Source organism: Castor canadensis, chromosome 2 (assembly GCF_047511655.1).
Source record: "Castor canadensis chromosome 2, mCasCan1.hap1v2, whole genome shotgun sequence".
In the NCBI taxonomy this organism is placed as follows: Eukaryota; Metazoa; Chordata; class Mammalia; order Rodentia; family Castoridae; genus Castor; species Castor canadensis.
Window position 1 is genome coordinate 144076701 of NC_133387.1, and position 27030 is coordinate 144103730.

At 34.7% G+C, this 27030-nt stretch overlaps 1 protein-coding gene across 1 annotated transcript in view; it reads left to right on the top strand.

The window, feature by feature from the left end:
- Positions 1–27030, top strand: part of Unc13c (unc-13 homolog C) — a 541194-nt gene that overhangs the window by 210807 nt on the left and 303357 nt on the right. Inside the window, exons 10-12 of the mRNA XM_074065986.1 lie at positions 8593–8762; positions 11629–11744; positions 13134–13297. Of these exons, the coding sequence (XP_073922087.1) occupies positions 8593–8762; positions 11629–11744; positions 13134–13297 (450 nt within the window). The remainder of the gene's footprint in view (positions 1–8592; positions 8763–11628; positions 11745–13133; positions 13298–27030) is intronic.

Sequence of the window (27030 nt, forward strand, 5' to 3'; positions counted from 1 at the left end):
GCCATGCTGGTAATATAATTTCTTTCTTCTTATTTTTATCATCCTCTATGTCATCAACTTATACAATAAATTTACAATGCCCAAATACCATAAAGAAAAACATTGAAAAACCTTAAATGTGTCTGATGCTCTTTTTTCCTAATGCATATAAATTAATAATCCTTGTTAAATGCAGGTAGGATCCAGGGGTAGTGGCACATGCCTGTAGTCCTATCCCTTGGGAGGCTTAGGTAGGAGGGTTGCAAGTTTGAAGCCAGATTGAGCTATATAGTATGACTCTCAAAAATAAGCAAACAAAGAAATGGGGGTGGAGAGAGTTTCTCTGCATTGTTACTGAGTTTTGAACTTACAAGTTCATCTGCTTGTAATAGAATTAAAAGATAGCAGGGTAAGGAATTTTGAATCAATACCAAGTGAGACACAAGATTGCAATGGAAGTGGGTTACATAATTCATAATAAATCACTAAGAGGAAATATGAAAGTTGAGTGCCTCATAGTATTTCCATTTAGTAGGTCACAGTTGAGGGAATTAAGCTGTAAGTGGGGTTTAATTACTCTTTGAAAGGCTGCCTCAGAATGGCTCTTAGAGAAGGTTTCTGGCTGGTGATTTTCTCAATCAATGCCCTGTCTTTCAGCCTCAGAAGAGATGAGATTATTTACAGTTACTAGAAGACACTTTAAAGTACAATTTTTATTGTAACAGAATATTGCAAAGAATAAAATATAAATTTTTAGTAATTCTACCTATATGTTGACATAGACCATTACAACTAATTTAAATATATGTATACATTTATTCATTTATGTCCAAGATACCTGTCACTAATGTATCTTTTAATAAAATCTGATACAATACTAGGTAAAATATTACAGAATCTTATTTGCTTCACTTAAATATGTAGCTAGAAATTTTACATCTTAATAAGCATGATTTTTAAGGGTTACATTATTTGCAACTGGCTGTTTTCTGATCTATAGTTCCTGTGTGAGACATATTGTAGCTGTTGTATTATGTCTACCTCAACTGTAAATTCAGTTTCCATGTGAACAACTATTTGTTAATCCACTGCATTAGTAATAATCAAAGGATGCACTGGAGAAGGAACTTTTTTTAATCCAATGGAAACTAGCAAGCAGGCTTTATTGAGTTCATTAATTTTATGCGCATCTTTCTAAGAAGAGCAGTCCATCTCAGAATGGGTTAAATGCTGATAAAGTGGGTGATGAGATTATCATAAGAGATACACAGATATATATTTGGGTTATATGTAGAAAACTAAATCTAAAAATATTTTCAGTAAGATCATTTGCAAAGTTGGAATAAATAATTATAAAGAAATTAGTCATTGGATGGCTTCCAAAAGAAAATTAGCCAAATAGCGATTGGCTTTAAAGAGATAGTACACCTGTGGGGCTGGGCATGGTGGCTCATACCTGTAATCTCAGCTTCTCAGGACGGGAAGATAAGAGGATCATATTTCCTGGCCAACTGCAGCAAAAATTTTAAAATACACTAACTCAAAAAAAAAAAAAAAGAAAAGAAACAAGCTGGATGCAGTGGTACACACCTATAACCTCAACTACTCAGGAGGTAGAGGTAGGAAGATAGGAATCCAAGGCCAGCCAAGGCAAAAGCACAAGGCCTTATCTTAAAAATTAAAGCAATTAAAAAAAAAAAAAAGACTAGGGGCATGACTCAAGTGGTAAGGCAAAAGGCCTTGAATTCAAACCCCAGTACTAGAGTGAGTGGGGGGGAGGGGACCTGTGAATTAAACACACACACACACTCCTGAGTCCAGAAAGGAAAATGTGTTTTTTAATTTGGAAAGGAATAAAACACTTTATTCCCACAGGAACCACACCTGTCCTCTCTTTAACAATGAAAATATATAAAATTAGAAATGTGAATCACTCTTAAGAAGGGAATTATTTTTAATTAAAGAAGAACTGCGAAGCAAGTCACTTGGCTCTAAGGGTACTTGTGTTTTTAACCAAGAGCTTGTGCTGTAAAATTCTGATTTTCTATTGGTAAAAATAGCCAAATTCAAAAACTAGTAAACCACAAGTCTTGGCTAGCTAATTAATCACATCAGACATGATTAAATAGATTAAAATCTAGTAAGACTGTACTTTCTCTCTTTAGTATATGTGGTAGATTTTTCTTTTGTATGTAAAGATGTATTTCTTGCTATCAAATTCTGTTTATTATAAAATTCTCATTTCTCTGAAATGCAAACCTTTTTATGTTCATAAAAGTCATGGTTTGTGAAACACATTTTAAATAGTTAAGGAATTCTACAAAACACATAAAATATAAGAAATAATAATCATTCATACATTAAACTTATTTTAACCATTTCAGATATAATCAAGCAATATGAACTTTCTAGGGTTTTTAATTTTTTTCCAGTTGATTCAATTAGAATTATATTCATTTTCTTTAAACCATGAGTGTGGCTTAATCAAAAAAGAGATTCACTGAATTCATTCAACAAGAATTTCAGGTATAGGTCATTTGGAAATAGTACAGTAACTTGATTATTCCATCAGATTTTATTTCATCTTCTTGTTTTCACATTTTTACTAAAGATAGTTCACATCCATGTTCTAGGGAAGTAAACGGAGAAAATAGAGGCGACAGTATCAGAGATCTATGGCCTGTGCATCACTGGCAGAACTTTGCCAAATGTCCTTCCCCAAGTGCAAGGGGTTTCCAAAAATTAAGAAAGGGAAGGAGTATGTTTCAAAGGGTTGTTGCATAAACAAACAGTGACTGCCCCATCTGCCTCTTTTGACTCAATATTTATATGCAACTTTCCTACTCCATGTTTAAATGAACCTCCATCCAAGGTAGGATGCCTACCTCCATCCAAGGTAGGCAATACACTTTACTGTATTTAGCTTAAAGTCCAGAATATTTGGGTGGACTTTCCATAAATTCCAGGATTTTTTTTTTTTTGTTAGTCCTAACCTATGAATTAAAGGCAAGTCAACTTCCTCCAGCATTCTCATGTACGGTAGTAGATAATATGTGAAAACAACTTAAAACTTCTGTTCAGTAGAGGGAAAATGGGAAAAACATGTCAGTTGACACATAGCAAATAAAGTCCTGTTGGATAATTATAGTTCGGACTTTTTGATCCTAGTAGCAGAAGTAACTAGTTGGTTAACCAAATTGGCAGGTCCTGGTAATTCTTCCTGGGATAATTTCTTTTATTCATTTTCCTCCAAATCCTTGGATCTACAGCTACATAGACTCAATGCCTACAGTCAAGGTGGGTGATGTATAAAGTGAAAGTAAATGAAAAGAACTTTAAAGTAACTAAAGGCATTATGTTATCTAAGATAGCCATAAATTGGGGCCATATCAGTAAATCCAGGCAGACACTGTACTTGGAGCTCACTTCCTATTGCTGTGAGTTCAAGGACAAGGAATTATTTCCAGTATAGCTGTAGCTGGACAAACCTGAGGCACAATTGACAATAATGTTTCCTGGCCACTTTACCAGGCTTCCAAGAAATTAATTTTAAGATGGTTTGATGTGTGAATAGCTCTATAAGACTGGAAATTTTAACTCTTAGCTTTTGGCTTCTCTGTTTGAATTCCTTTCCCTTAACTTAGTGGTTGCCTCCTCAGGCCCCACAAAATAATATGCCAGGATGTTCTTTATTCTGATCTTTGTTGCTAGACTCCATCCTTACTGTCATTCTGAGACCTAGGAAAGGAAGGTGCTAGAAAAGTCCCCAGGCCACAATTTATCTTTATTTAAAGTTGCACCTAGAAGCCTCTGCTTATATAGGCACATTTTTGGATACAGAGCAGCCAGCTTTTCTCAATCTTGCAGGGTTCCAAATTATTATATTCTCAGCCAATTTACAAGTCAGGATGCAAGCCAAGTGAACCTCTTTTGGCAGAGCAGTGCTCCCTTCATCTCTGCTTATAGACCTTCTAGCTGGAGTTTAAGGACATCTCTACTGCAGAACATTATTTGAAAGTGACAGATTCTATAAGCACATGCCAACATTCTGAATTTTATCAGACCATTACCACTAAAAAAAAAAGCCTCAGTTGGCAGGTGTTCAGGGCTCCTAGGTATAGCAAGCAATAGTTTGACCAATTCTTCTGCTCTGACATATCAAAATGCACTTAGCTTTCCATCCTGTGATAATTATATTTTCACTGTCCTAACATCTCCAGAGGAAATTCCACATGTTAAGTTTATTGTTTACAACTCCCTTCTTGCTTTAAAATTACTACAATAGCCAGTATTCTCAGCTGCAAATAGTAATGTCCACTCTAGTGGTGAGTTTATGAAGAAAAACATTATTTCATAAGCAATTAGTTTACTAAAGAATTGTTAGCCAGGTGCCAGTGGCTCACACCTGTAATCATAGCTACTCAGGAAGCAGATATCAGGAGGAAAGCGGTTCAAAGCCAGCCCAGGCAAATAGTTCACAAGACCCTATCTCAAAAAACCCTATCACAAAAAGTTGGACTTGTGGAATGGCTCAAGGTGAAGGCCCTGAGTTCAAGCCCCCCAAAAAAATTGTTGGAAAGGTCAAAGCTCAAGTTTCTGAAGCTGTTTTGTAGAAACAATCATGGTGGGTGTTTCTTTGGAGAAAACATCCTTGCCACCATTCATCAAGACTTTTCCCCTCTAGAACTACATACCAGAGATGCTATATTAAAGTAGTAATGCCTCCATCACCATGGTCCCCAAAGGCACAGTTCCCTAGAATATGGCCACTATATGACTCAATTTTGAATTCACAACTTTCTTGACTATAAGACAAATGTGTGGACTTTGCAAAGAAATTTAAGGATGTGGGTTATCCAGGCTGGAGAAGGTGAGGACCAAAAAGAGGATTATGGCCAAATAGAAGCAGAATGCTCAGAGACGATGGGCATCTCTTTGTGATGTCTTTCCTCCACCCCGTCTTACACTACATCTCGCTTTGTATTTTTGTGAGTAAAGCAGGAGAGTTATTTGAGCTATAAAAGTGTAAAGCAGAAGAATCGAGCCCCCAGAGTTGGGAAGCAGGGGTCCCAAGAGAGGGTGTCCCTAAGTATCTGCTTTTATACCCATTACAAAACCCTGTGTAATTCTTGGTTTTTGAAAAAGCAGCTCCCCTGTTCCCTTTACTGTGGGGGCTTAAAAATACAAGGTTATGACAATGAATTTCTACAGGGCAAACCCTGTAGAAATATACATATATATACCATGTATATGTGTATATGCCATTATTGGTTTATGTGGTTTACTGTTTGTATACATATATTTAAACATTGTAAAAGTCTTATCTTTTATAACAAAAATTAAAGCTTCAAAAATTTCTTCAAAATGGGAGACGGATATTCTGGGTTGTTAAGGAGCAGATACTAAAAATGTTACCAGTCTTTACTATCTAGGCTTTGCATTTATTGTGCCTGCTATTTGGAGCTAAAAATATATTAGATCTCTGTCTTCAAGGGATTACATAAACTCTGATGACTTATTTTATAAAACAGAAAAGGGGACATAGTTCAGCATATTTCATGTTTTGAGGGTTAAATTTATTTTCTTTTAATCATTTTCTAAGATTGTAGCAAATAGACAGGTTGCTGGGTTTTTGCTTCTACTTAGATTTTTTTAAGTGAAAAATCTTGGCTATTTTTAATATAAATTTTGGCAAATTGCTCATGTTCTGCCATCCGAATATCCTTGCTACAATAATTCAGGTCTGTATATAGTCATCTGACATTTCAAGGCAACGGCTGTACTAAAACCGCATTGCCTCTGGGACAACTCTTCATGGTTCACAGTAGACTTTGTTAGCTGCTATCAATATTGTATCATGGATTAATCCTTCTCTCCCCACTGTTTTCACCAGGTTGTACTAACAGTTCTCAAAATTAGATTTTTTAATGAGCATATTTCTAAGAATGATGGTGAAACAGTGTAGATTTTTAGTAAATGTTGAAAAGATACATGCTAGAAACTGCCAAGAATATCATTAATAAACATTGGTTCTAACCTCAAAAAGAACTTAGGAAATAACATTATAATAAGAGTTGATGTGAATCAAACACAGGCTCTACCTGTTGGTATGATTAGCAAGAATGTGAACATTTCAAATGCAAACTGATGCGATTCTTTGATTCAAGCATTTGGGTAGGTTTTAAATTTTTGTTTTCTATATTTTTTTACACAAATCTCTCTGGATAGCCCAGGCTGACCTTGAACTCACAATCCTCCTAACTCTGTCTCCCTAGCACTGAGATTACAGACATGCATCATTATGCTTTATATTTGAATCATTTTGACATTGGTAGTGTAATTTCTCAAAATTGAAAACAACTTTTCTTTAGCAAATTTCTGAACAGTGACTACAAAAATATTTCCTTAACAGTTGACATATAACATGGTTTATAAGAGATTTCAATATATAGTAAAAGATGCAAAACACTTGAAATTTTTATGTAAAAGAGCTAGGTACTGAGCTTAGATAATTATCAATGGGTATTACATTTTCAATAATGCCCAATGGGCCATTTTAATTCATGTATATGGTTAGTGTTTAAATCTCTGAGCTACCCTGCTGAATGCCAATAATGTTCTCAAAATGTTTGTGATGCCAAAAATATCCCAGAAGTTGCTGAAATCGTTTGTTCAAAATCACCTGCATTAAGTTAGAGTAGTGGGACTACAGTTTTCACTTAGACATGTCATGCTCCGAATGTTATTCTTATATGTGTGTTGTCTCCCCTCAGTTAATAGGAAAGATATCGTACTGTCAGGAGTTCTTAAATAATTTTTGCTCCATGAACTCATTTTGCAGTTTAGCAAAGATTTTGGATGCCTTTTCAAACTTCAGTGTCCAATGCATAAAATAAAATATATAATCATAAAGAAAATCAATTGTATTGAAATATAGTTTTGATATAGCAATGATAGGCATAAGTAACAGTTCAGATTTCCTGAGGGTGATGTTATATGTAACTCTCTGTAGTTTTATTGGTAACAAAATACTGCTGTGAAATGTTGCCTATATTCAAAGTTGAAAAAAAGATTGCTTTACTTTTTTAGATCCAAGGTCAAGGATTCCTAGAACTCATCCACAAACCACAAGTTCAAGATTCCTGTGCTAGAGGGAATACATGTAAAGAGGAAACTAGAAGACAGGATTGAACATGGCTAACCATTTCAATAAGCTGTGGGAAGAGTGATGCAGAGCAGGTGGCCAGCTGTTTCTCAAAGAATGATTAGTTAGGAGGCAGAGAAGCATAGGGAGAGTGTATACAAAAAACATAAGATCAGGAAAAACTGTAAGTTCTTTGCTTCAACAAAAGGAGGTAGAGGAAATGTGGAAAAGAAGGACAGACTAGAATGTGCAGTTTATTCTTAAAATCAAAACAATTTTACTCTAATACTATTTGATTTAACTAAATCTAATGGAAATACTGGGAGTTATGATTTGGATATGAAATGTCCCCCTAAAAGTCTTCTATGCTGAAGGCTTAGTTTCAAAGCAGTGATGTTATTGAAAGGTGATTAGCTCATGAGGGCACTAATGTGTTATTAGAAAGTTGGGACCTAGTTGGAGGCAGTAGGTCACTGGAGTCACGCCTATGAAGGGTACATCTCATCCCTGGCCTTTTCTCTGCCTCTGTTCCTCACTTCCTCTCTGCTTCTCTCCTTCCCTTCCCTTCCTCCTTCCCTCCCTTCCTACTTCCCTCTCCCTCCTTCTCTCTCTCCCTTTCCTCCCTCCTTCCCATTCTCTCTCTCCTCCTCCCTCCTTTCATTCTTTTCTCTCTCTCCCTCCCTCTCTTCTTCCCTCCCCACCCTTCTCTGCGCTTTCCAGTTGCCATGAGGTGAGCGGCTCTATCATTATGCCCTATCCATTATAATATTCTGCCTCTCCTCAGTCAACCATGGACTAAAACCTCTGATACTATGAGCTAAAACAATCTTTCCTCATTTTACTTGTTTTTCTTACAGATTTTGTTACAGAGATGAGAAACTGACTAACATACTTGGATTGTATTAAGTCTGACTTTTTGCTAGACCCTCATTTTAGACTCTGAAGTCCACTTTCCCAATGCCCATTGCAATAAAATTCTTTTGTTGCTTTTTAAAAAATTTATTATCATAAATTAATTATACAAAGGGGTTTCATAATGATGTTTACAATTTACATATAATGTATTTTGATTAAATTTACCCTGTGTTTCTTTTCTAAATCATCCCCCCTCCCACTAGCTTTACATCTTTGATGATGAATTTCTTGAGCATAGATATTGTTCAAGATAACTGTTAGAAAGATCTCAGACCCACATTTCACTATATCTAATAAAGTTAATAGAAATAGGACAGAATGGGATATAATTTTTCTTTTCTAACATTATTCAAATAATCAAACTTTTCTTCAATGTACCTGCATTGTATATGCACATCTGCAATACCCAGTGGTTGGAATAGGTCAGAGGAAATCCCCTTTATAACAATGCGCCATGCCTTTCTGGATTAGTTAGGTTTACAGTGAATTGCTATCATGAGATGCCATTGAGAGCCATTTTCAGTGGTTGCTAACCCATGCTCATTTTCTTTCAGTGAATGCCATAACTCCACAGATCGAATCAAAGTCAGAGTGTGGGATGAAGATGATGACATTAAATCCAGAGTCAAGCAACATTTCAAAAAGGAATCAGATGATTTTCTAGGACAAACAATTGTAGAAGTCAGAACCCTGAGTGGAGAAATGGATGTCTGGTACAATTTAGGTGATTATTTTTATAACTACTTGAAAACAAGTAAAATTCCAGAATATCTACAGCATCATTATATTCCCCTATATGTAAAAATAACCAATGCCTTTCTGAATCATTCTGTTGGACTTTTAGGTGGTTTAGTTTAATTGGGAAATAAAAGTTATTATTCATTCAGATTTACTGTTATTGAAAGATTACATAAATCTTAGATGAAAAGAAAAAATTCTTTCAAAGAACTAACTGAATGGCTTTTCAGAGAAAAGTATTTCACCAGTCTTAGTTTTCAATTAGCAACATATATCTGAAAAAAATAATGAAGTGAAAAGGTTTGTGGGCATGGCTTAAATAGTAAAACATTGGCTGAGTTAATGCAAGGCCCTGCATTCAAACCCCAGTCCTGCAAAAAAAAAGTATTTAGGATTTCTTTTGAATGATGAGACATAAAAGTAGGCTTTAATTGACAAAGCCAAAAATGCATGTGGCCTTAACAATGATTCTAATAATGAAGATAGTGAGAATATGTTTAATTGGCATAAATTTTCAAAGGAAATTTTATTCTCAAAACAGGAATTAAAGATTTAATATGATTTTTACTAGAGTTGAATAGTAACCTAGAATCTTCTTTAGTATCTTAATGGTAGTAAAAATACATGGGTTGCCTCAGTTTACATAAAGGATATCATCCAAAGATTTATTAATCACAGCCTTTGAAATGTTTTAATCCAGTTTTGAGGGCTGGATGATAATGAATCAGAGGTGTCATAAACCCAGGGTCTGGGAGAATTGCCACTTCGGTTACCACTGTGCTTTAGCAACTTAAAGAGTGCTTTTGACTTTTTTTATAACCTATAAACTTCAAGGAATAGTTGAGAAAGTAAAGGAGAAGTTCTCATAAAGTTAATGAAACTCCAAATTATATGATAATTTAAAGGAAACAGCAGATTTAACAATCCGGACACATGATTCAAGCTAGACTAAGAACTCATTACCAAAATATTTTAAGAAATCTTTCTTAAAGAAGATTGGTACTTCTACATTCCTGAAATAGAACACCATCCCACATCTTTAAATTATTAAGTAATACTATATACGAAAACAGAGATATTGGAGGAGGGAAACTTCAGGCTATTAACTCTGTGCAATATTCACAAATTATATTTTAATTATAAAGGCATATCTATGTGTGGGTTTTTTCTTTTTGTATACTAAGCACATCCTTGAGTTGAGACAACGAAGTTATAAGTCAGAACAGAAATTCCTAAAATTTGTCCTTTTGGCAAGACATGTATGGGTATATTTTGTTTGCTGAGGAACTCAGTGTGTTATTAATAAAATCAGCCCTTCAGCTCTCATGCCAAAACTGTCCTTTTGTCTATGACAGGAAACTATGATGCAACACAATAATGTAAACTTTGCCAGTTTGCCTTTAGTCAGCAATTTTGAGCTGTCATTCTTGGTGTTTAACCTCAGGGAGGAAGAGAGGGAAGGACGGATAAAGAGAGAGAAAAAGAGAGATGGGGTTGGAGAAGGGAAAGAAGAGGAGGGAGATGAGGGAGAGAGGAGAGAAACAGGTTTTAGCTTCCTTAGCTTTGTATAAAATCCCTGTGTGTTCAATCCTCTCAAGTACCACATTTTCATTCTTTGTGCAATTTTCCATCTTCTTCCTCAATTAGAATTCATTTCACCACACAAAGTAGTATTTGGCCAAAACCCTTGGGTATCCATCTAAGTACCCTTCTTATGGATCTGTTGGGATACTAACAGTTAAAAACTGAAGCACCAGTAATGCTCCCCTGGAGCTCTGGAAAGAGGTGGGTGGCTTGAAGATCCTAAGATTTGCGTTGCTGTTGGTGCCAGCAGAGAACTCACTGCAGGCTCAGAACCTGCAGTCTCAGCCAGTAGGAAACACTCTCATGATCTAGCACCAGTAACAGAAAGATCTTTACAACCCAATTACTATGCCATAGGAAGATGAGAAGTCAACAGGCATTCCACAAGAGGCAGTTAGCTTCATGATTTATCTATCTGTTATCTGGCTAAAAATACGGTTTTATTTAGAAAAGGGGCCAATTAAAGAAGTCTCCATCTCTGACTTTGTGTCAATTTATTTAAATCCTAGTTTTCTTTGTGAAATGTGCCAGCCTGCCTGCCTCTGTATATTTTAATCTGTGAAATGGCATCAAACTTAGTTCTCCCACCTACATTCACACTCTAGGAATTTTGTGACTCTGTCCTTATTTTTTTCAAAGCTACTGATCAGTTTACATTGGGCACTTGAGCTCACTCTCTCTCTCTCTCTCTCTTTCTCTCTAAGTCACATTATTTAACTGAATTGATTATAAAGCAGTTCCATTCCAATAACTGATCCAACATTTATAAATAAACAAAAACTATAGACAGAACATAGGTGTTATGAATTATAGTCAATGAAAACTATTTTCATTTTTTTATTGTTGTTAACCAGAACTATGGCCCATCTTTTCAAGTTCAGAATGAAAGAGAAGAAACTAAGCAGTGGGATCATTTAATGACATACTTTCCTACTTGATTTCATACTTCATTTACCTTGCTTTTAACTGCCACACAATTTCTTATGTCAGTGTATAAGTTGATCACATGCACAGACATATCAGAATGGCAAGTCTTCTTGTGGTTGAGTTTCTCTATTTGAAGTATCTCATAAACCACTTGATACAGCAGGCAAATATTTTAAGTTGTGTTTAGGGGAATCATTATAGTTACTTAATCAAATCTGACCTAGAAAAATAGGTTTAGACATGTAAGCTTTTTTATAAAGCTTGTGAGAGCATGAATAAGAAATATGCTCATATGAAAATGACTAACCAAGTACATTTTGTTGTTGTTGTTGCTTTGCCAGAGAAACGGACAGATAAGTCAGCTGTATCTGGGGCCATTCGATTGAAAATCAATGTGGAAATAAAAGGAGAGGAGAAAGTTGCTCCATACCATATACAATATACATGTTTACATGAGGTAAATAAATTGAATTTTATTGAAAATGAAACCTAGAAAAGAAAATGTTCTTTATCATGGATCATAAAACAATCTGAGGTTTAAAAAAACTCATGGAATGGGGTTCGTGTAGTTGTTCCTACTCTACACTGTAGCTGGTGATATGCTGAGGTATCATAAGTCCCACAAATTGACTGGGAAAAGCTTGTCCTTTAATGTTTGTTGAGGACAAGCCCATGAAGCAGGTATTAAAGGGAAGACTCACTGGTTCCTTTGTGCCACAGTATATAGTGTGACAGACCAGTAATCTTGGGCTTCTGTGAGATGCTTTGCTTTGGAGAGGTTACTTAGAGGTGTCACTGAAGAATTTCTTTGAGCAAATGATAATTACCCATATGTCAAAAAGATGTGAAGCTGAGGAATGCCCCTTCTGTCTTCAAAGAGATGAGAGAAAAAAACCTTCCTAGTAGAGATTTAAAAAAAAACACTGGAAAGACAGCTTTGCTTTTTTACATATCATGCATTATAATTTTTTCCTAAATCTGAAAATTTATACCTGTGAATATTTGATACATGTAGATATTTGCACTCCATTTTACTAAACAAGAAATGAGAAAGAGCATTTAGCTATTTATATATTGCACAGTAACTAGGCACAGGACCAAAGATTAATTTCATGACTATAATCTGCTCAGTTACAGCATTCTTTCAAGAAAGGTAATTCTATTTCCAGACCAATGAAAAGAAATTCCTTGAACTGGCATGATGGGGGAACTCTGACCTGAAGGCATAGGCAGAGAAGATTTACACATTATACTTCACTTTTCAAAGTCTTTTTCTCCTGGCTCAAAAACTAGAAAGAGCTGGAATCCAAAAAAAAAAAGTTGTTCAGGTGATCCAAGCTAAATCCATGCAGCAATTTCCAAACTTGTTAAAAGCAAAAATGAATTGAGGGAGTGACTTTTTTCATTACAAAAATTCTCAAACTTTTATTTTCAACCTCAATTCATTGCCCTGACTCTTGCCATTTTGCAGAAAAGCCCATTCATATCATTTACATAACAAATTCCATGCTAACATCACCAATTTCACATTATTCATCCAGGGCACTATAATTTACTCAGAGCCCGTGAATGCAAAATACGTTTACATTAAAGCACTTCTAACTTCCTCTGAAAATTGTTGGGTGTGTACAAAACATTAGAATTACTGATTGTATACAGCCACAGGCAGAAGTAAAAGCAGATTTTGCATAATAAAATGAGCTAAACATTCAAGATGTTCCTATTGCTTTTGGATGCTGATAAAATATTAGAAGTGATGCAGGTATATTTTACTGAAAGTTACACTTAAGTATTTCTAGTCTGTTCTGAGGGAATCACTGAACAATTGAAAACCACTTGCTTTTAGAATCTTTTCCATTACTTGACTGAAGTGAAATCTAATGGCGGAGTGAAAATCCCAGAGGTCAAAGGGGATGAAGCCTGGAAGGTTTTCTTTGATGATGCTTCCCAAGAAATAGTTGATGAATTTGCCATGCGTTACGGGATTGAATCCATTTATCAAGCTATGACGTAAGTACCATAGAACACTTACATGGTCCAAAATCTCTATTGAAATCTAAAGAGAAAAAACATTCATCTCAGTTCTTCTAATTCAAGTGAGACTTATTTAAAAGAGCACCACATTTTACTATGCATGCTTGATACTGAGTACAGCTGTATCTAACCTCTGATCTGTTCTCAAAGCATTGTCCCTTGATTAGCATCCAGCAGCTCCTGGGAACTTAGAAATGCAAATTCTCCACCCACCTGAGACCTACTGAATAAGAAATCTGAGGGTAGAACCCAGCAATTTGTGTTTTATCAAGCTATGCAGGGGACACTTACATACTCTAAAGTTTGAAAACTAACACCTTTTTCGAGATCTGAGGGAACTAAAGCCCTGATGAGACCAAGGTGACACAGCTGGTTAGTGTCAGAGATACATCCAGAGTCATTATAGTGTATTGTCCCAAATATTAGGATAACAGGTCCTTCCTTCGATATTTAAATCAGTAATGGTTATTTCAGTAAAACAGATTTATTTAGCACTTATAGAACCCAAATACTGTAGGAATTGTGGTATTATTACAGGATTAACTTGCACAGTCACCTAACCCTCACTGAGGAGTTTGAGACAGGATTTAGAACTGAGTCATTATTTCTCCATAGCTTACTTTTTAAGATAGGGTCTAAGTTTATAAGCGCATATGTTAGAAGACTTTTCTTTTGTATTAACAACAAGGTCATATTTTTAGGTGAACTGAGTAAATGTTGGCCCAGATAAGCAATTTCTTATGTCTTAGTGATAGATATAAATTGGAACAAAAACAGAGTCATCTTTAAGATTTATTGTTCATAAGACTATTCACAGTTCTAGAGCAGTGTAATTTAAGAATGAATGAGGTTTTTAATTGCTGAGAGAGGAATTGCATGCGTTTTCAGTTTGTAGAATGTGCAGATGCTAAATGATGCAGATATACAGATTCTTAGACATGAAAGGAACTTAAAGGTCAGCCAGTGAAACACCCCTCCTGCATCTGGGACCCAGTTACTAGGTCCCTGGGTCCCTGACTGATGGTCAACATCCTGCTGCTTGCCCACGTCCAGCAGCAGGGCCCGACTTTCTAGGCAATCTATTTTTGCATCTGTTTCATTCCATGCCAAAAGCTATAATTCAGAAGAACACCTAGTATAAAATTTGAGCTCAATTGAAAGGCAACTGTGATTAACAATGTAAAATAAATGAATTATTTTATATACAGAAAGCTAGGTTTTAAAAATCAAAACAGCCTACATCTTGGAAAGAATCCCAGTAAAAAGAAAGAATCAAGTTGAATTTATGCCAAGATACCGCTATGTGCTGATGTCAGTCCTTAATATCTATGTTTTCTACATATTGAGAAGCACAGTCATATTAATGCAGAAAATGGTAGCTATATAATAGTTGAGAACAGGAGAATTAGTCCTCCTTATTTCATTCCATTATATTTTTCTCTCACTTCTAAACCTAAGTAAATGATAAGAATAAAAAAATGACTCATAGTTATTGAGATCAAGTGGCCTAGAGGGAAATTTGGTCTTATCATAGTAATGAAACTCAAATTTACCAAAACCACTGTTCACACTAGATAATAGTCTGAGGCAGGGTTGACATTTTTTTTTCCTATAAAGAGCCAGACAGTAAATATTTTGTAGGTTCTACTGTCCCTCTCACAGTTACTCAGCTCTGCAGTCCTAGTGCAAAGCAATCATAGATATTCAATAAACATATGAGCATGGCTGAGTTCTGATAAAGCTTTCTTTTAGAAAACAAAAATTTTTAGGAACATTTGGCATGAGGGCATGAATTTCCAAACATGAGCCAATGGCATGATAAAGGGACAGCTATATACAAGGAAAATTAATGTCTTCTTTTTTGTAATAAATTGACAGTTTTAATTCAATGATAACTTAATATGGTAAATTATAGCTACTTATAGTTTTGCATTTGTTTTTGATATTGATATTGTATTTATTATAGATTTCTTTCAGCATTGAGTGCTAAACAAGACAGCCATAACATTCCCTCAGCTTGACAAAAAGTTAAAATTCTTTTTGCCTCCTCATCTCTCCCTCATCCAGATCCTTACAATTTCAGATGGACGAACCACAAAGACTCCTGAACCCCCTTTCCATAGAGCATTTACTTTAGAAAGCTTGTAGTTATGAATTCCTTCTATGCCCCTTTGAAATGTTAATCTTTTAAAAAGATCTTACATATTGCAAGAGGCTTAAATTTTTTGCCTGGCCCTATTAACTTTGTCCTGTACAAATTTTGCCTTGACAGTAAAAAATTTTCTACCTTGCCAGAAAAAGAATATATATCTATTGCTCAGCCATCTAATAACATCTAAAAAATATAATACCAACATATATATAGTCTCTTCCTCTACTATTTGTTAGTAATCACTAGTTGTTGGAAATTAACTGCTTTTATACAAAAATGCACATGCACCCATTTTTATATCAGTATGTTAACATAATTATTCCATGGTTATATTTAAGCCAAATAATAGAATGATACAGCTTAGAGGTGCACTTGAATTCTATCTAAGGATTTACTCATTGAAATCTTGAAGAAAAAAGTCATCTCTTTCATTGTTACTTTATAAGAAGTTCTGGATGCCTGAAAGAAACTTAGCACATATTTGTAACTGAATGAATCAGAGGTAGAAATTGTTTATCAGAATTATATTCACTCAACTTCTTCCCACATATCTCTGGATGTCGGAGGTTTTTAACAGCAAATAAAAAAGAAACAAAATGTTTAAGTAAGCTATTATAAGTATCTATTTCAACATCTGTTTTGTATTGAAGTATTTTGAGGCAGACCATATTGATCATTTCACATAATTTGGAAAAGTTTCACATACTAACAAATTTTAGTCTTTCAGAGATAGTTTTTGACCATGCTTTCAAAATGATACTTCTGCAATTGAACTATAACTTGATTCTAAACTATTGCTGGCTAAAGAATAAGTTGGATAAAGGGTAGTTCAGGAACATATCTTCAAATGTAAACTCGTTGACCAGTGAATCAGTATTTTTCCATTTTTTTTTCTTGAAACTTTCTTTGGGGAGCAAAAATAAAACAAAGAAAAAACTTAACAACAGAAAGCCCAGAAAATCAACCAACAAACCAGCACCAACAATAGCAAAAAAATGTATAGCACTACATATTTCAAGCTTATCTCAGAATGTCTTCCTCTCAATTTTAAAAAGCACAAAATCGTGGAGCTCTGTTTCACCTTATTAGTGTAGTAAGGACACCTGTAAGTTCCAGAAGGGACAAAACTGTCTAATTCTTGTGGATTTTCCTAGATACACCATTTAAATATACTCAAGTTGTAGTTTCTTTTTGATACCTAAAGATCTTTTGCTTAGCCAAATCCCCAGGTAACTTTATAATCATCCTCTTAATGACCATTGCTTGGTTTCCTTTAAGTACATTCCCATTTCATTGAAGATGGATTTAGAGGAGAAATAAATAAGGGGAGATATGTATTAAGCCAGTAATTCTGGTAGTGCTTTATTAAAATTTGCTCTTGTGTATTTCTTATCAAGAAAGGGAGCTGCATCTGTTTTGCTGGTAAATAACCTGAACATTAAGTCTGTTTCCTAGCCCTCGAAGGTACCTCCTGCTTACTGTAAATGCACTCCCTTTCACTACAGAGTATTTTCTATGAGAGCACAACATTTTAGTCTTATCTGTTGCATAAAAGTATATCTTTTATTTTGGATCATTCATGAGAATGATAAAGATCACAGTTTTCCTGTTTAAACAAGTGATTGGTCAATGACCTAAAGACACTTGGCAAATGCAAGCATCCATCCAAAATGAAAACAACTTTCAAATTTATGGCAATAAGAATGAGTGTCTGTTCATGTTTTCAAAAGAGCACACTAGTCAACAGATTTTACGTCACGGTGTCATGGCAGACACTGAGAATTTCAGAGTCCTTGATGCCGCTCATGTGTTTGTGCAAACATGTGTATCCCTAATCATGTTCTAACAAAACAATTGTTTGCTTCTGAACACGTGCAGGGAATTTCACATCAAGCATTAAGAATTAAATCATCCTCCAGAAGTGATTTTTATCAAGCAAAAACTGAGAGCTCAATTAATCATTGTTGTATTGTAAAATGAACCCTAAGCTGTCTCAAAATGTGAGACTCAGTTAGACTATGGTCATGCCTCCGTAATACCAAATGAGGGAAATCTTAAGGTCAATTTTTTTGCCTTAATATTCTTAATGAATAATCTGTACTTGGGCATTAACCATCTTAACCAAAATCATCTTTGGGCCAGAACTGTTGGAATACAGCTCATTTTAAACCCAGTCTATTTTAGCTGTTTGAGACATGGGCCTGCTTTTCGAGGAGAGTGCTGCTTAATTAAATCACTTATTCATTTGTGGAATACATATTAAGCATTTTCAACAGATAGTGCCTAGGCACAGAAGATTCAGCAGTGAATAAGAACTCAGGGTCTGGACTTATGGAGTCCACATTCTAGAAGATGAAATTTATTTTCCTACAAACATTTCCTAAGCATATAGATGTGAATACTTATGCGGGATGTCTTAGTCTATAAATGCTCCTATAACAAAATGCTATAAACTAGATGTCCTATAAATTTATTTCTCACACTTGTGGAGGCTATGAGGTTAAGACACTTGCAGATTTGGTGTGTGCTGAGGGTCCTTTTCTGAGTTCATAGATACTTATGTTTTTGTGATGTGCTAAGTTATTTTTCTCAGTTATTTTGTCATATCAATGAAAAGCTAACACACAGGATGAGAGATCTCTCTGTGGCCTCTTTGATAAGGCACTAACATTGCAACCATGAGAGTTGCACCCCATACCTACTCACTTTCCTAAGGTCTTAACTCCTAATGCCATCCATTCAAGGGTAAAATTTCAAGATAGGAATTTTGTGGAGACACAAATACTCAGATTACAGCACAGGCCATTAGGATACAGTAATAAAAGAACTCTTGCCTACAATAGGCTCCCTAATTTAGAGGGAAGACAAAGAAGTTAAATATTTTAAGAAGACAGTATAATAAAGATAGGTTAGGTGATGTATGAGCATGAAAATAGATGCACCAAATCCATACTTGCTTCCTAGGCACTGAAAGGGGGAATTAGAGCAATGGAGGGGCAGTCTGTAGTCCTGCTAAATACTACACCTTTTCAGCATCTCCCTGCCCCATATCCCTCCATAAAACTGCACCAACCTACAGCATCTGTGAGAAGCTGTTGTACTTGCACCTAAGAAGTGATCCATAAGGATTTGAGTCTTTCTCTACTGACAAGAATGAAAACAATATTTACTTATCACTGAAATACATGCCTATCTGAATTTTTGTAGCAAATATTGTTTCAGTTTATTTCTGACATCACAAATGTAAATAGTCTTTCACCTAATTTTTTTATTTTCTTTCATTAGAATCTCTTCCAAGGAACTAAAAATAATTGTCTTCCGATTGCATCTTTCTAAGCATGCTGCTCTTCTGTTCATTAAAAAATAATTATTTGGACGCTTGCGCTTGGGGTGTAGCTAAAGTGGAAGAACACCTGCCCTATCAGTGTGAGGCCCTGAGTTCAAACACCAGAACAACCAAAAAATAGATTTTTTAATCTCTTGAAACAAAGGCGTATCCATCCATTAAAAACCACGAGTTAGTGTGATTATGAACAACTTTTCACATAACAGCATAAAAATTAAATGATTATTACTATTATTTATCTGCCATGATGCTTATAAAACAATAAGAATTTAGGTGAATCCAGATATATAGTTTGATATGCATGTGGCTTTCCAATATTTTGCCAATAATATTTTGAGAACTAAGGGTTATAAGCATTTAGTCATTTCTTCAGCTGAGAACATACCAGTAATTATCTCATTGTTTGTGATTTTTAATTATTTTGCTATTATTTAAATTCACAAATAAATATGTATTTATCACATATAACATGACATTTTTGAGTACATATTACAATATAACATTACCTTGCATAGTTACTATTTTTGTGTTGAAAACATTTCACATCAACTGTCTTAGCATCTTTTAAGAATGAAATAGATTCTGAGTAACTATGTATCGTGTTATACCATAGATTTTCTTGAACTTACTCATCCTCCTATTTTGTGTCCTTTGATCAACGTCTCCTCAAGACCCCCTCCAACCAACAACAACCATTTCAGCCTCTGTGACCACCATTCTACTCTCTAGTTATCTTTTATCAACTATTTCAGATTCCAGATGTGAATGAACAAGATGATGTGGCTTATCTGTTATTAGCTTACCTCATTTCACCCAGTCTTTTCCAGGTTCATCCATGATGTCACAAATGACAGGATTTTTTTTTGACTGAGTGATATTGCACTGTGTATGTGTACATTTTCTTTATTGGTTAATCTCTTGAGGGACTCTTACGTTGATTTTATGGCTTGCCTATTGTGAATAGTGCTGCATGATAGTGCAAATGTCTCTTCAACAAACTGATACCTGTTGAAACTATTCCAGGAAGGGGAGGAGCAGGGATAAAGGAAAATGATGGGGGGGTGAATTCAAATATGGTATATTCGATATATTGTAAGAACTTTTGTAAATGCCACAATGTACCCCCACCCAGTACAGAAATAAAGCCAATTTAGTTAAAAATTGATTTCATATCATTTGATGATACTATATTTTATGTTTTGAAGAATGTCCACATTATTTTCTATGATGGCTTTACTAATTTGTACCAATAGTGCCTTACATTTAAGGCATTGATCTATTTTAAGTTGATTTTTGCATATAGCATGAGAGGAGGAGCTAATTTCATTTTTCTGAGTACGAGTATCCATTTTCTCCAGCATACTTATCTTTTCCCCATTGTGTGTTTTTGGTACTTTTGTCAAAAATGAGTTTGGCTATAGCTGACTGGATCTATCTCTGGGATCACTATTGTGTTCCTTTAGTCTGTATGTCTGTTTTATGCAAATACCATGATTCATTATTCACTATTTAAGTGTCATTTCTGGGAGGGAGGGGGTATTTGTTGTTCTGTCTTTCCCATGGAACTAAAATTCCATTTGTTAGATTGTTTTGACACTAACCCCATTGACTTGCAAAAATGAGTCAAGTGCTTTTAACTTTATTAATCCATTGTTTTTAATCATGTCTTTGGGGGGCGAATGTTAAACCTTTCCAATGATTGCAATGGTACTTTTTGACCTAGGTTTTTTTTGAGGGATTGTTTGCAACAGGAAGGCACTCAGTCATTTTAAACTGCTGGTTGTACTTTTAATCTTGTTCCTACCTTTAGAATAATTTAATAATGGAACTGTTGCCTTTACAAGGAAATGATTTTTGACATAAATGGTTAGAAGAAAGAAAAAGCTTGCCTTGACTGTAGCTGCATGTAAAGACAGGGTATATACAAGCTCAGAGGCATACATTTTGTCAAAATGTGTACTGTGCAGAAGCCCCATAGCTGACAGCTCTGCAAAGAGCAAAGATTGTCTCACGCTGTTTCCCATATCTAGTGTTTTCTTATTCCAAACCTCAGGCTCATGCCTGTAATCTGAGCTACTCAGAAGGCTGAGATCACAAAGATCATGGTTCAAGGCCTGCCCAAGCAAAGAGTTCTTGAGACTCCATCTCAACCAATAAGCTGGACATGGTGGCAAGAGCCTGTCATTCCAGCTACTCTGGAGGTGTAAATAGGAGTTTATCCTCAGGCACAAACTCAAAACTATTCAGAATAACAAAGCCAAAAGGGCTAGAGGTATGGCTCAAGTGGTAGAGTACCTTCCTGGTAAGTGTGAGACCCTGAATTCAAACCCCATTACCTCCAAAAACAAAAAGAAAATGATGCATACAGCTGGACATAACCAACATATCTATATTCAGAGATGAACAGCATGTTTGAGCTTATAAGGATTAGATCTTCTAGTAATCCTTTTATTTTACAAATGGAAAAACTGAATTAAGGAGTGATTAAAAAAGGAAAGAAAAAGGGAACTTTGCTGACCATATCAATAAAGCTTCCAATAGCCACTAATCCTAATTAATGTTTTCCCTTCTTTGAAACTTAAGCCTCCTATTTTTTTCCTCCCAATCATCTAATAAATGTGTACACTGATAAATTCTACTACCTTTATTGTATCAATTGCCTAATCATTTACTATTGAGTATTACAGGTTACAAGTGATTATACAGGTTACAATGTAGAATATTATTTTGGTTTCAAGAGGGACTTTCTTTGATTTACCATGTTCCAATGCATATTTTTGTTTTGTTTTTTAAGAAAAGATGTTTTACCAATCTGGGTAAAGCTTATGCTAATTTGGAGTGACCTGAAAATTCTGTGTCTTTCAGTAACATTTTTTAAAACCAATGTCAAATTGACTTAACATTTAATCATGCCATTCCAACTATTTGTTTAAATCCCAATTCACTAGTTATTTCTTGGGGCATTTTCACAAAAGTTCAAAGAGATAGCAACTAATTCTCAAGTATTGTGTCTATAAACTTTATTTATACTGAGACCAAATTATTCAGAACAAATTAAAGGAGGTCTTGTTAATAATTTTGATCTATTTACCTTTCTCCTCTACAAAACAACAAAAGTTCAGCTAAGCAAAATACCATGTTAATGCTAATTTGATATTGAAACTGATGTAAAAATAGAATGTGAAAAAATATTGCAGAAAAAGAATTGTTGAATTTTTCCTATTGGTCTTGGCTTTTACAGTTTCATCATTCTCATGTCTATATTTTTGCCTTAGGAGGTTATACACCAAGATTTTTCCACTAATATCTTCAAAATTAATTTTTTTTAAACTTCATTTGGTGAAATTTAACTAGCACCTTTTTTTAGCAGTTTTACATTGTTATGGTTTGGATCTTAAATGTGCCCCAAATGCCCTGTGTTGAAGGCTTGGTCCCCAGCCTGTGGCATTATTGAGTTGTGGTGGGACTTTTAGGAGGTGGGGCTTAATGGAAGGAAGTTAAGTCATTGGGGGCATGCTCTTAAATGGAATATTGGGTAGCTCCTCTCACTTTCTTGGTTTCCTGGCTGTTAGCCCATGGTCATCTTTGTTCTCCCATGTGTTTCCATCATGGTGCTCTGCCTTATCACAGAATCAAAGCCACAAGGTCCAGCAGCCATGAGCGACCTTTCCTCCTGTAAGTTGATTTTCAGAGTGATGGAAATCTGATATATATATATATATATACAAATACATATATAATATATAATAATATATATACAAATATATATATAATATATATACAAAGATTTATTTTAGTTAATCAAATAAGAATAAAAATATTGAAATATTTTTATTCTTGTTGGTATTTAAGTTTTCAAAGAGATTTTAACAACAAAAATCAACAATAAGCAAAAGTTGAATTATCAATGTTTAAAATGCATGTTTTATGTTTCTCTGATTAAGGTAAAAAAGCATGCTAATTTTACCATTTCAAAAATATAGCATACAGTGTTAAAATCAGAAAAATCTGTAGATACAATCAGAGATAACACTGTGACCATTTAAGTTCATCCTGCTGTACTTTTTGTTGTTTTGGCTATGTATGTACATGAACATGTTATTCACACTCATGTGCATATGTGTTGGGCTAATAATGTACAGAGATGCTTGCATCCTGCTTGTTTGACAACTTAATGTTTCCTTTGAATGCATATTTTCTGACAACCTGAGTGTTACCAGCATCCATCAGCTGATTTTGGACTGAAAGGCAAGCCCTAAACATTTTCCACTCTTTGGTATGTCTGTATTCAAATGAAGTTCTCTTTTAGACAGCGGAAAAGATATTCACCTGTTCCTATTGGGAAGTTCTATTATTCTGTTGATAGATTCTTCTCTAAGCATGAAAGGAAGAACAATATAGGCAATCTGTGAATTGTCTTGGTAGACCGAGAACATAAAAGATTATATATAATCCCCAGGGTATAGTGTTCCCAGCATTCTTCCAGCCCTCTCTTCTAACCAGCTTCTCATCAATTGCCCATTCCCTATTGCAGTCTTGAGTGTTGTATACTCTTTAGTGGATATAGAATGAGAAGGTGTGGTAAATGGAAACAGCTTTACTGCCTCAGGAGGCTATTATTATGGACGAGGGGTTGATTGACAGCCATTCTGGGAAACAGCCTAGGCCCATATCTCTGATGTGGAGGTAATGGGTCCTAAAAATATCCTCTCTACTCAGGCTAATATTTTAAGAGTTTAGACACTAGCCAGTCATTGATACTTCTCAGTCTACCAAGCTGCCCTCAAATTAGTGAAATTCCTCCCAGATTCTAGGAAATAATTGATTGGTACCTCCCATTTCCAGTGTTGTTATCATTTGACATCATTTTTGGTTTGTTCTTTTTTAAATTTTCCATGGGAGACATTGAAGAGTGATTCATGTGCAGCTAGCTACCTCCCATGACACCCAGAAATCACCTCAGTTAAATATTAATCAGGAATAACATATTTCTGTCAGTTCTCTAAGATGGATGCAAGGCTAATGTTCTGGAAAATTCAAAATACTGCTCTCAGCATACACATGATAAGTAGAGTACTATTAACCTTCAAAGTAGCCATAATCATTATAGCATTACCTGCTATGTACTTTAACAAAGTGTTTACAAAGTAATTGGATATTGTGATAAACTGTCTTACTCAAGGTAACTGAGCACATGTCCTATACTCTTTAACAATATATAAATACCTTTGACTCATATTGTTTTATTTTCATTAAGAAAAACTTATTGGTCAATTTCTGGGTGCAGAAAATCATTCTGCTAAATATAATCTGGATAAAAGGACAGCAAGCATGAACCAAACCAGAAGAAACAGATACCTATGTAATACACCACATTGAAGAGAGAGGGAGGTAGAAGGAAATGCAACCAGAATATTGAAGAGATAGCTGCGTGCTGTGTTCACTGTGGCAGGCAATGTTCTCATTAATCAAGATATAGAACCCACCTGTGTCATTCATCCTACAGTAATAAAATAATATAGTACATATTACCATGTAATATTATTTAACCTTAATGAAATTCTGTCATTTATGACAACTTGGTTGAATCTAGGGGAGATTGTGTTAAGTGAAATGAACTGGGCACCAAAAGATAAATACTGCACAATCTCATTAATATGTAGAATCAAAAAAGTTGAACTCATGAAAGTAAATGGTGGTTATAAGGGATGTGGGAGGGTTGTGGAGATGTTGGTCAAAGGATACAAAATTCCAAGTAGATATAGAAATAAGTTAAATAAATATATTATACAACATGGTGATGATAATAAATAATGATGCACTGTTCTTTTGAAAATAGCTGAGTGTAGATTTTAAGTGCTCTCACCAAGCAAAAGTGGTAAGAATGTGAAAGAATGGATATACTGTCTTGAATGGGCCATTCCACAATGTGTATACACACACACACACATGCACATATCCTTATATATATTTCAAAAAATGTATGTTACAAGTATATATAATTTGAATTTGTTAATTAAAAATAAAGATGGAAAGCAAAATATTACAGCCACTATAGAAAACAGTATGTAGGTTGCCTCCAAAATAAAAATAGAACTATCATATGTCCCAGTAATACCATTACTTGGTATTTATCAAAAGAAATGAAACTAGGGTATCAGAGAGACCTCTAAACTCCTATGTTCATTGCATTGTTGTTCACAATAACCTAAAAATGGAAGCAACCTAAGTGTCCATCAACTGGTGAGTGAATGAAGGAACCATGGTACACATACACCAGGAATAATATTCAGCTATAAAAAGAAAGATAACCTGTCATTTGTGACAACATGGTCAGAACTGGAGATCATTATGCTAAGTGAAATATGGCAGGCATGGAAGGTCAAGTACCTCATGATCTATTCATAAGTTGAATATTAAAATGTTGATTTCATAGAAGTTGAGAGACAGCTAGGGAAGAGTGATAAGTACTAAGTTATAGTTAGATAGCAGAAATTCTAGCACGCTATTGCACTGTAGGATGTCTACAGATAGTGAAACACAGTCTATTTTCAAAACGTTAGCATTAGGATTTTAAATGCCTCCTCCATAAAGAAATGATAAGAATTTATTTATGGTAAAAACATTTCACCATACTTGATATAGAATACTTGATGAACAGCCAAGTATTTAAAGAAAAACCTGAAATTTGTAAGGTTACTTAGTTAACAGCTGTTTTCATGCTGCTCATTATGGGAACAGCAGATTTCGCACCTGTTTTTCACCTGTTTGAGGGCATAATAAATTTTCAGTTATAACATGGTCAAAATCAGGTTTAAACTATTTTTGAGAACGGTTATGTACTAGAGACATACGCAAGGTCTTATATTCTGGAGATCAAGAACAGACAGTATAATTCTGTGGTCATTGAATTATTTGGGCTGCACAGTACTTTGTTCTTCCTTCTAACTGTAGTATATGAAGACTTTAGCTGAGTTGGAAGCAGAGAAGTATTATCTGCATTTCCATCTCCCAAATTAATTTTCTGCTTCTAATGCTTACTCACTCCAATCCAGCTACCTCAGAGTCATTTTTCCAAATTCATTTGTAATACTACTTCCCTCAACAGAAACATCAGTTAATTTTCTGTAGTTCACATGAGAAAGTCAAAACTTCTTAACTAATTACCAATCCATATCTAGCCTTGACTTATTTTACTTTGGCTGTCTCTTGGCACTACCTCACTTTTCTTATTCCCTCTTAGTGAAAACTGTCTCTTTACTAACATTGATCTAGCTAAGGTCACCATGATGTTTGTCAAGTCCAATAATTTCTGTCGTCATTTTAAAGATTCTTATTCTACATTTATCATCAATCATTTTTCCCCCTTCAAACTCCTTATTTCACTGATTCTAGTTTCCTGGTTTTCCCATTTTGTTTGTAAAACTCCTCTGGGATTCCAAAATCACAAATGTCTTAAGGCATTTTCATCATCAATGTATTTAAAAATATCTTACTGTAAATGATAAATATATACAAATTTATCTGTCCAATTTAAAAATTGAAAAAGCAAAATTAAAAAAGATATTGAATTAATTGGACACAATACTTTTTTTTATAACTCCAGTCTTCCTGTACTGCATTCATTATCTCTCAGATGGTTTGTAAGAAGCAAGCAGTGTTCAACAATTATACCATTCTGTATAACTTACAAAAATTATTCCATGAGTCGCTTAAATAATCTGTTTCTCCATGATTTATGCTTGAAGTAACTCTAAGGTGTTGTTGCCTCCTTAAGTACCAAATCTTGCTAGTAGCAGCTAAAAAAATTAAAAACTGAGTAACATGGCTGCATTATGAGGGCACTGATCTTTTTTTTTTTTTTAACTAAGGACAAAACTGTTCATTCTGATTTCCTGCATTTCAGGTGATAAACTTCCAGCTTTTGAGTTTCTTAGCAGTTTATTTTGACAGTTGCCTATGATGTCATTAATGTCTTTTGCCTACTATGTATATAAATATTTTTTCCTTTGCCACCTCCCAAATCATTATACTTAGGCATTGTATTCTTTATAACTCTTTACTTTGATTTCAGTCTAAAAAAGTCTAATTACATGTGAATCATTGAGAAAAAAAAAAACACAAGGACTGTGATGGCTTAGCCCTAGGGTTTTTAAATTTCTTTTAAAAATAGCTTCATATTATTTTTGGTATTCTTAACAGATATTAATT